The sequence below is a fragment of the Sceloporus occidentalis genome, unplaced genomic scaffold (assembly GCF_023333645.1).
Source record: "Sceloporus occidentalis isolate IW3139 unplaced genomic scaffold, rSceOcc1.0.p SCAF_2, whole genome shotgun sequence".
NCBI lineage: Eukaryota > Metazoa > Chordata > Lepidosauria > Squamata > Phrynosomatidae > Sceloporus > Sceloporus occidentalis.
The window spans coordinates 145,249,950-145,260,640 of NW_028316982.1; the positions used below are offsets into that span (position 1 = coordinate 145,249,950).

Consider the following 10,691-nt stretch of genomic DNA (forward strand, 5'->3'; position numbering starts at 1 on the left):
GGAGTGACTGCAGATCTGATCTGCAACCCCCACCCCATGTGTGATAAGGTCCTACGTGTCAGGATAGTCAGTATGCTAATCCATCATCAGTAGCCCAGCCATGGTCTAAATTATATTGTTGATTATATGTTATATTACAAACTAGGTCTCAAAGGCAGTAGCTTTTCTCTTGCTAACAGAATTTAAAGTTTATTTCCTGGACTAAATTATGAGGTGATCAAATAATTTTTGGGATGCATCATGTGCTTCTCCCTCCCCTTTTATTAGTCATTCTCTGGATGAGGGCTATTTTCTATTGCAGGTGACCTTTGCGGATGTGGCGGTATATTTCACTGAGGAGGAATGGAAACTGTTGACCAACAAGCAAAGACTTATGTACAATGAGGTGATGATGGAGAATTACGAGAATGTGGCCTCTGTGGGTAAGGAAGCTCAATTCATTGCCCTTACTATGAAGACTGAGGGCCCTTTCATTCTAGATTATCATGGCACTGTGATTCCACTTTAGAATTATAGAATCACAGAGCTGGAATAGATCACAAGGACCATCTGGTCCAACCCCTTGCCATGCAGGAGACACATTGAAAGCATCCTCGACAGATGGCCACCCAGCCTTTGTTTACAGACCTTCAAAGACCCTTAAAGACCTTCAAAGAAGGAGAACTTTAGAAATTAATAATAATAATAATAATAATAATAATAATAAGACGCCACCATGCTCTGAGGGGGTATATTCCACTGTGGCATAGCTCAGGAAGTTCCTTCTAATGTTTAGGTAGAACCCCTTTTCCTGTGGCTTCAGTCCAGTGTCCTTTGCTCTAGAGGAGCAGAAAGCAATCCTCAGTAACTTTGCAAATAGTTGACCAGGGCTATCATATCCACTCTTAACCTTTTCTTCAAATTAAACATTCCCAGCTCCATAAACCACTCCTCATAGAGCTTGATGGTTTCCAGACCCTTCACCATTTTCCTTGCTCTTCTTTGGATACACTCCAGCTTCTCAACATCCTTTTTGAATTGTGGTGACCAGAAGTGGACACAGTATTCCAAGTGAGGGCCTGGCCAAAGCAGAACAGAGTTGCACTATTACTTCCCTTCATCTATTCTATAACATAGAATCATAGAGTTGAAAGAAACTATGGAAGGGCTATCCAGTCCAACCCCCTGCCATAACACTATATCATATTGATGTAGCCTAGAATCACATTCGCCTTTTGAGCTGCTGCAAAACACTGTCGATCCAGGTTCAAGTTGTGGTCTACCAGGACTCCTAGATCCCTTTCACACTTTATTTAATAGTCATAGCAACATTCTGTGAAATCTTGGCATTTGTAGTTTAGTGAGGCACTATTGCTCTCCACTTTCTAAGGGTTCTAAATACCCTAACTTAAACTGTCAATTCTAGGATTTTGTGGGAAGGAACCATGGAGAGAAATGTGTTTTGGCTCCAAATGCTCCTCAGCCCATCCCTGACCATGTTTCCTAGCTTTTTGGCCCCTCTTCCAGCCTTTTGAGACTCTGGAGCGGCTTCTTGGGCAAAATGCCTCCCTTGGCCTTGCAATGGCTTAGAGAACAATGGCAAATGGACATCACTTCCCCAAAGGGATGCTGTTGGATATTGAGGGGCAAAATATTACTTATCCCCCCCCCCTGGGAATACAATGTGGAGGTGCCTCTGAGATCCCCTGGGGGGCAATGTGACCCCCCCCCCATCGCCAACAGTGGTTCATCCCCGTCCTAGAGATGTCATAAGCCTGCTTTCTGGCATTTTACCCTCACCAAAGTTGGCGTCCAGGTCCCAGCCCCTTTGTTCTGCCTTTCCTATTATTTATATATTTATTATCCTGCCTTTCTCAACAAATGAACCTCAAAGTGTCCCTTTTATGCATCAGGCGCTGTGGGTGTGTGTCTGTGATAGAGAAGAGATGCCGAAGGTGAAATGCTGAAGCAGTGCAGATGGGCAAGAGGGAAGGTTGGGGAGCAGAGGGAGAAAGGCAAGGGGATCTGGCAGATGGGAGCCAGGAGGTGAAGGCAGGAGCAAAGCCAGGATCGCCTAGCTCTGTGTGGCGAGGAAGGGACCTCTGGGAAGGGCCAAGAGAGGGGCCTTGGGGATTGGGAGGCAGGTCTAAAACCAAATTGAATGCAATGGGTGCTTGGTGCAAATATATCAGACATAAAGGATTAGCACACTGGCTCTTGGGTCCTTCTTGGCTCTGAATTCTGATTGTGTTCCCAAGCCAAAATACAGCACAATCTGAGGGGGATGCTCCCAGATACAGCTCAACAATAACACAGCAGAGTAGGGAAGCAAATATCCAGATACAGATATTGATAATGAACTGAACACTTTCCACACTTAAAAATAAGTCACCAACACAGTTGATTTCATCTAAATCCTTGGAGGTTCTCTATCTTGAGTTGCTAAATAATACAAATATTTGCAATCTCTCCTCTCCGACTTCCATCAACTTCACCATCTCTTTTACACACAACTCCAGTCCAATCCACACCAATCCCCATTTTAGCTGTATAACGTATTGGTTTTGAGTCATCTCCTGGCACCAAACAGCATGAAGTGACCTCTGCAGTTAGCTTGCATCATGCCATGTGCTCTAACTCAGCACTCTATGGCAGTCTCACAGAATATGATGCCACCAATCAATCCAAGTATTATTGCACATGTTTCATGGGATATTTTTTCCACAGTCCTTTGACTATCTGCTTCCACTGATTCCTTCAAGGCAGTCCCCATACAGTCTCTTCTTTGCTAGCTCCTGTGAGTAAGGATACAGTCGTTCCATGGATTTAGGGGTATAAACAGCAGGGTCACGCTTGGGTTCCTCACAGCAACTTTATTAATTTAATCTCAAATAAGGAGGTGTTAATGAGGGCTAATTCATGGGGTAACAGCCTCCTTTCTTAACTCTGATTTTCAGTCTTATCTGTCATTGTCCTTTACAGAAGAACATTTGATTCATGATAGAGTCCACACAGGAAAGAAGTCACATAAATGCCAGAATTGTGGGGAACGTTTTGCTTACAAGTCAATGCTTGTCATGCATCAGAGAGTCCACACCAGAGAGAAGCCACACAAATGCCAGCGTTGTGGGAAATGTTTTACTTGGAAGTCATACCTAATGGCACATCAAAAAGTTCACACTGGAGTGAAGCCATACAAATGCCAGCATTGTGTGAAATGTTTTTATCAGAAGTCACACTTAGGGACACATCAGAGAGTCCACACAGGAGAGAAGCCATGCAAATGCCAGCATTGTGGGAAAGGTTTTTCTCAGAAGTCAGTCCTAGTGAGACATCAGATTGTCCACACTGGAGAGAAGCCATACAAATGCCAGCATTGTGCGAAATGTTTTTATCATAAGTCACACCTAATGACACATCAGAGAGTCCACACAAGAGTGAAGCCATACAAATGCCAGCATTGTGGGAAAAGTTTTTCTCAGAAGTCACACCTAGTGAGACATCAGATTGTCCACACAGGAGAGAAGCCATACAAATGCCAGCATTGTGGGAAAAGTTTTTCTCAGAAGTCACACCTAGTGAGACATCAGATTGTCCACACTGGAGAGAAGCCATACAAATGCCAGCATTGTGCGAAATGTTTTTATCGTAAGTCACACCTAGTGAGACATCAGATTGTCCACACAGGAGAGAAGCCATACAAATGCCAGCATTGTGGGAAATGTTTTTATCATAAGTCACACCTAATGACACATCAGAGAGTCCACACAAGAGTGAAGCCATACAAATGCCAGCATTGTGGGAAAAGTTTTTCTCAGAAGTCAAACCTAGTGAGACATCAGATTGTCCACACAGGAGAGAAGCCATACAAATGCCAGCAATGTGCGAAGTGTTTTTATCGTAAGTCACACCTAATGACACATCAGAGAGTCCACACAAGAGTGAAGCCATACAAATGCCAGCATTGTGGGAAAAGTTTTTCTCAGAAGTCACACCTAGTGAGACATCAGATTGTCCACACAGGAGAGAAGCCATACAAATGCCAGCATTGTGCGAAATGTTTTTATAGTAAGTCACACCTAATGACACATCAGAGAGTCCACACAAGAGTGAAGCCATACAAATGCCAGCATTGTGGGAAAAGTTTTTCTCAGAAGTCACACCTAGTGAGACATCAGATTGTCCACACAGGAGAGAAGCCATACAAATGCCAGCATTGTGCAAAATGTTTTTATTGTAAGTCACACCTAGTGAGACATCAGATTGTCCACACAGGAGAGAAGCCATACAAATGCCAGCATTGTGCGAAATGTTTTTATCGTAAGTCACATCTAGTGAGACGTCAGATTGCCCACACAGGAGAGAAGCCATACAAATGCCAGCATTGTGCGAAATGTTTTTATCGTAAGTCACACCTAATGACACATCAGAGAGTCCACACAAGAGTGAAGCCATACAAATGCCAGCATTGTGGGAAAAGTTTTTCTCAGAAGTCACACCTAGTGAGACATCAGATTGTCCACACAGGAGAGAAGCCATACAAATGCCAGCATTGTGCAAAATGTTTTTATTGTAAGTCACACCTAATGAGACATCAGAGGGTCCACACAGGAGAGAAGCCATACAAATGCCAGTGTTGTGGGAAATGTTTTTATCGTAAGTCACACCTAGTGAGACATCAGAGGGTCCACACAGGAGAGAAGCCATACAAATGCCAGCGTTGTGGGAAAGGTTTTTCTCAGAAGTCAGTCCTAGTGAGACATCAGATTGTCCACACAGGAGAGAAGCCATACAAATGCCAGCATTGTGCGAAATGTTTTTATCGTAAGTCACACCTAATGACACATCAGAGAGTCCACACAAGATGAAAGCCATACAAATGCCAGCATTGTGGGAAAAGTTTTTCTTCGAAGTCATACCTAATGACACATCAGATTGTCCATACACGGGAGAAGCCACATAAATCTCAGCAGTGAACCAACATTATTTTTGTCAATAAGTAATATTTAAAAATATATTTTAATTCAGTAGGGCTAAGGAAAGGCCTTTGTGATTTTGTTTATAAGGTTTGTCTGTCCATATGTCTGTTTGTGTTTTAAAGGTGTATTTTGTTAAGTTTAGGTTTTAACAGGATTAATAGGATTTATTTATATACCGCCCAATCACTAATTTTAATTGCTAATAGTATAGATAGTTGTTTTGGGTTGTAAATTTGGGTGGGGTTTATGGCTTGTGGTATAGGTTAGATAGATGGGGGGCTGGGATTTGTTGCAGCTGGCTAGAAAGTTATGGGAATGATCGCTTTGGCAATGTGTGGGATGTTGGCTGAAGAAAGTTGGAGGCTGGTATTAGGAGAAAGGGGGCTAGTTTCTGGGAATGGCAAACGTGGCCTTGTTACCTGTGGGGCATACACTATGGGAATTGGAGGTGGGGGCTAGGTTTGGAAGAGGGTGGAGTTTTAGGGGTTTGGGTTTTAATGTATTGTTTGTCTTGGAGTGGGCAGTTCTGGCTTAAACACTGAATTCCTGACTCTGTGTTCTTAATAAAATTCTTTGCTATTTCAAAACACTGGACTCTATGATGCACAGAAGTTCTGAATTTGCGCAAAACTGACCCTTTCCTCTCTCCTCAGTCCTCAGCTCCATTCCCATCCATACGAACAGCAGAGGCAAACACACACACACACAAACATACAGGATACACAGAGAGCTTGATTTCCAAAGCAGAGCCTTCCTTTCCTGCCTTTCCCTCCTTAGTGCAGCTTGGCACCTTGGGCTCCATTGCAGTCTCCTCAAGGGAAGAAAGGAGGGATGGAAAGGGAGGCCGCTGAACCCCCGGCGCATGCTTTCCTTTCCCACAAAAGCCTTAGTGGAATAAGCAGCAACAGAGGGGATAATAGACGATTCCCTGCTCTCAGACTTACAATCTTTAAAAATCCAAAATGTATAACATATACATTTTAAATAATAGCCAAACCCTAACCCTCCCTCCCCCACCCCAGTCCCAATTACGCAAGTAAATGATGTAGGATAAATTACAATAGAGAGAAGGAAAAGGGGGCTAAAATTAGGGTGTAGAGGCTGAGGGGAGAACATCTATCTATTCTGGGTAGCTGGGGTATCAGTATCAATATTAGTGTCAGTGACAGTGAAAGCGGGAGGGCTAATCTGGGAAGGGTTGCTCAAAGAGATGCATCTTAACAGCCTTTTTAAAGGCTTATAAGGGGGTGAAGTAGGTACTACTACAAATAGTCTGGACCCAAGCCATGTACGGCTTTAAAGGTTATAACCAACACCTTGTATCGTGCCCGGAAACAACTTGGCAGGAAACGAAGAGATTTCAGTGCAGGTGCTATGTGGTCGGTTCCAGGTGTTCCAGCGAACAATTTGGCTGCTATATTTTGTACCAATTGCAGTTTCTGAACGTGAAACAAGGGTAACCCAAGGTAGAGCTCATTGCAGAAGTCCAGTCGAGAGAAGTGGGGCTAAGTGGGTTGGTGTGTGTGATTGGATAAGTTTGTGATAGCTTGAGGAACGTCCTTAATACAGGTTCTCCTCCAGCTATTAATTATGTCACACACTGGTTATGGGATTGGTGGAGAGGTGGGGTGTATTGTGAATTTTGATCGTGTTGGCGGAGCTCAAATTGAAGTAGTGTGGGGCAAGGGGAGATATAGCGGTAGGAGGGTGGAATCACAATATAAGGGAAGACAGGATCGATACTTAATACCTATCCTGCCCTCCATCCACCCTGCTAACCCAATAGAACCAAGGGTCAGTCCAATCGTACCACAGATGCTGTCTCTGCTCCTGTGCAATGCCAGGTCAATCAAGAATAAGATCCACATTATTCACGACCTTCTGGAGGATAGGAACTGTGACCTGGCTTGCATTACTGAGACCTGGCTGGGGGCCGTGAGTACTGCAGTGTGGGCACAGGCTCTCCCAGCCGGGTATGTTGTTAAGGAGCACACCAGGTTATGTGGGCGGGGGTGGGGGTGGAGGTGTTGCCTTCGTCCATAAAAACACTCTTACCCTAACCAGGAACCCCGTCCGGAAGATGGACTTCATCGAGTGTATTTACCTGACCCTGAAGGCTAGGGACAGTCTGGGGATATTGTTGGTCTACCATGCACCCCGTGCGCTAACAGACTCCCTAGCCGAGCTGACACAGCTGGTCTCGGAAGTGGTGTTGGAGTCCCCCAGACTTCTTGTTCTGGAGGACCTCAACATCCCTTTCGATGCTGGCTCTCAAGATCTGACAGGTGCAGCTCGGGAGTTCATGGCTTCCATGATGGCTATGGGCCTGTCCCAATTAGTCTCGGGTCCAACGCATTGAGCGGGTAATATGCTCAATGTCATCTTTAGCACGGATGGGGACAATCCGTGGGCAGAGATTGGTGGTACCTCTGCCCTATCATGGAGGGATCATTTCCTGGTTGAGATTCGACTTAAGGCAGCTACCTTAACCCCCCCGGGGGTGGAGGACCTATTAGAATGGTCCACCCTCCAAGGCTGATGGAACCCAAAAGGTTTCAAAAAGCCTCAGAGGGGCTTATGGTTGGATCTGACAGCGACTCTGTTGATGCCCTGACTGACATCTGGGATAATGACCTTTCCATGGCTATATACAGCATTGCTCCTAAGCGTCCTTTCCGGCCCACTTCTAATAAGAAACCCTGGTACACGGAAGATCTCAGGGAAATGAAGCGGGCTGCGCAACGACTCGAAAGCAGCTGGTGGAGACACCACCGTTTGTCCAATAAGACACTCCATCAGGCTCTTTTGAAGTCTTATGGAGTGGCAATAGGTGCAGCAAAACATTCTTTCTATGCTGCAAGTATTGCGTCTGCGGAGTCGCATCCAGCAAAGCTGTTCATGGTGGTTAGGGAGCTAACTCAGCTCACCCCCGCCCTGAACCCTATCTTAGAACCAACTAAGGCCTGCTGTGACAATTTTAACAACTTCTTCGCAGATAAAATCTCTCGGATAAGGGCTGATCTCGAGGCTGGCACTTTATCAGAGAAAATAGTAGAGGTGTCCAGAACTTCCCCTGATAAGAAACAACTATAGGCCGCTTTCACTATTGCCATTTTTAGGTAAGGTGATCGAGAGAGCGGTTGCCTTCCAACTCCAAGCTGTCTTGGATGAAACCGATTATCTGGACCCATTTCAAACTGGCTTCAGAGCGGGTTATGGAACTGAGACTGCCACGGTCGCTTTAGTCGATGATCTCCGTCTGGGTATCGACAGGGGAAGTGTGACCTTCTTGGTGCTCTTGGACATCTCAGCGGCTTTCGATACAACTGACCATGGTATCCTTCTGGAACGCCTGAGGGAGTTGGGCATCGAGGGCACTGTGCTCTAGTGGTTCCGATCCTATCTCTCGGGCAGATTCCAGATGGTGCAGTTGGGGGACACTTGCTCCTCTAAGAGGGAACTCACATTTGGTGTCCCTCAGGGAGCTATTTTGTCCCCCAATTTGTTTAACATTTACGTGAAACCGCTAGGAGAGATAATCCGGAGACACGGGATGCAGTGTTATCAGTATGCTCATGACACCCAAATATGCTTCTCTGTGCCCCCGACTGATTCAGTGACTAAGGATGGGGTCTCTCCTCTGAACACCTTCCTGGAGTCGGTAAAGGGCTGGATGAGGGAAAACAAACTCAGTTTGAATCCAGAGAAAACGGAAGTACTGGTGATAGGTTCCCCAGGCCTGTCCTGAATGGGGTCACACTTCCCCTGAAGGACAAAGTTCGCAGTCTAGGAGTACTTCTGGACTCGTCTCTGCAGTAGACATCTCAAGTAGATGCCACGGTCAGAAGTGCTTGCTATCAATTTCGGTTGATACGCCAGCTGCGACCCTACCTGGGCCAAAGGGACCTTGAAACTGTGGTACATGCTCTGGTAACCTCTCGCTAAGATCTGTAATGCGCTCTACATGGAGCAATGCTTGTACCAAGCCTGGAAGCTTCAGCTAGTACAAAACATGGCAGCCAGATTGGTCACTGGTGTTTCCAGGTTTGACCATATAACACCTATTCTGAAAGATCTGCACTGGCTGCCTATTTGCTTCCGAGCACAATACAAGGTGTTGGTTATTACCCCCATAAAGCCCTACATGGCTTGGGCCCGAGTTAATTGAGGGACCGTATCTCCCCATATAATCCGCCCCACACACTCAGAACAACTGGGAAGAACTTGCTAGAAATTCCATCATCTAATTATGCTACTACATCCCAGAGGGCCTTCTCAGTAGCGGCCCCACAAATCTGGATCAATCTTCCCAAGGAACTCCGCCTGATCACCCCCCTAAAAACATTCAAAAAGAGGCTAAAAACTTTCCACTTCTCTCAAGCCTTCCCCTCTGAAAAATGAAACTAGTGTACTTTGATCCCATCAACTTTCTGCCTCACCATTTCGAATGATTGTTTTAGATTTGTATATTGTATATTGTGTTATTGGTTTTATCTATTTTATGATGTGTTTGTAACTGTTTTAAATTTTGTGTACACCGCTTTGATCTTCTGGAAAAGTGGTATAAAAATAAAATTTATTATTATATTATTATTAATAATAATAATAATAATAATAATAATAATGTGGGTCCTTGTTATCTGCTGGGGTTTGGTTCCAGGATCCCCCGTGGATAGCAAAATCCATGGATGCTGAAGTCCAATTAAATACAATGGCATTGGTATTATTATAATAATAATAATTATTATTATTATTACTGTGGGTCCTTGTTATCTGCTGGGGTTTGGTTCCAGGATCCCCTGTGGATAGCAAAATCCATGGATGCTCAAGTCCAATTAAATACAATGGGGTTGGTAATTATTATTATTATTATTATTATTATTATTATTATTATTGTGGCTCCTTGTTATTTGCTGGGGTTTGGTTCCAGGATCCCCTATGGATAGCAAAATCTGTGGATCCTCAAGTCCCATTAAATACAATGGCATACTGAAATGGTGTCCCTTATATAAAACGGCAAAATGAACGCTTGCTATTTGGAATTTATATTTTTTGGACTATTTTCAATCCATGGATACTTGAATCCGTGGATAAAAAAAAAATCCGTTTGATATTGAGGACTGACCGTTTTCGTGTTTTTAGCTTGCATTTTGTCCTACGTTTTTCTTGAAGGCCCTACATTTCACGGTGCCTGTCCTCCTTTCTGTTTAGAATATCTGGTCACTTGGGTACCATGGCCTTCCTAACAGATTTCTTCGCATATATTAAGCACTCGTGATCAGATGTTAGGATTTTGATCTCATAAAACATCCAACGCCGCTGTGATCCTCAGGGGAGGAACTACTCTGGATCCCACCACCTTCACACTTAATCAGAATGAGGGACAGGGCCTTCTCTATGGCTGCTCCCAGGTTGTAAGAATATGGCTGAAATTTGGCATGGGACTTGGGTCTTTGTAATGTTACTTACATGTGTGGAAAACATAATTAAGTACATTTGCAATATCCATCTTCACCTGAGGGGCTACTGGGACATTACATCATCGAGACAACCGCTGTGCAATAGTTGACGGTGGAGTGACTCATGCACGACGGACCCAATGTGCAACAGGCACTGATGAGCATTGAGGCAATCCTGATGGTCATCCAGACGCTGGCTAGGACCCTTCACCATTTTAGTCGCTGTCCTTTGAACACCGTTCCAGCTTCTCGACATGCTTTTTGAATTGTGGGG

General features: G+C 44.6%; 1 protein-coding gene across 1 annotated transcript; it reads left to right on the plus strand.

Moving 5' to 3' along the window:
- The first annotated feature begins 388 nt into the window (after window positions 1-388).
- On the plus strand, window positions 389-4,847 carry LOC149319111 (uncharacterized). Its single transcript, XM_089508385.1, has 2 exons — window positions 389-422; window positions 2,962-4,847. Exons 1-2 carry the CDS (start codon window positions 389-391, stop codon window positions 4,845-4,847), a joined length of 1,920 nt encoding a protein of 639 aa, XP_089364511.1.
- The last annotated feature ends 5,844 nt before the right edge of the window (window positions 4,848-10,691 follow it).

Excerpts from the sequence above, each read along its gene's own strand:
- LOC149319111 (XM_089508385.1), top strand. The coding sequence starts at position 389 with ATGATGGAGAATTACGAGAATGTGGCCTCTGTGG. Across the intron at positions 423-2,961 it reads CGAGAATGTGGCCTCTGTGG|AAGAACATTTGATTCATGAT; the intron begins GTAAGGAAGCTC and ends TGTCCTTTACAG.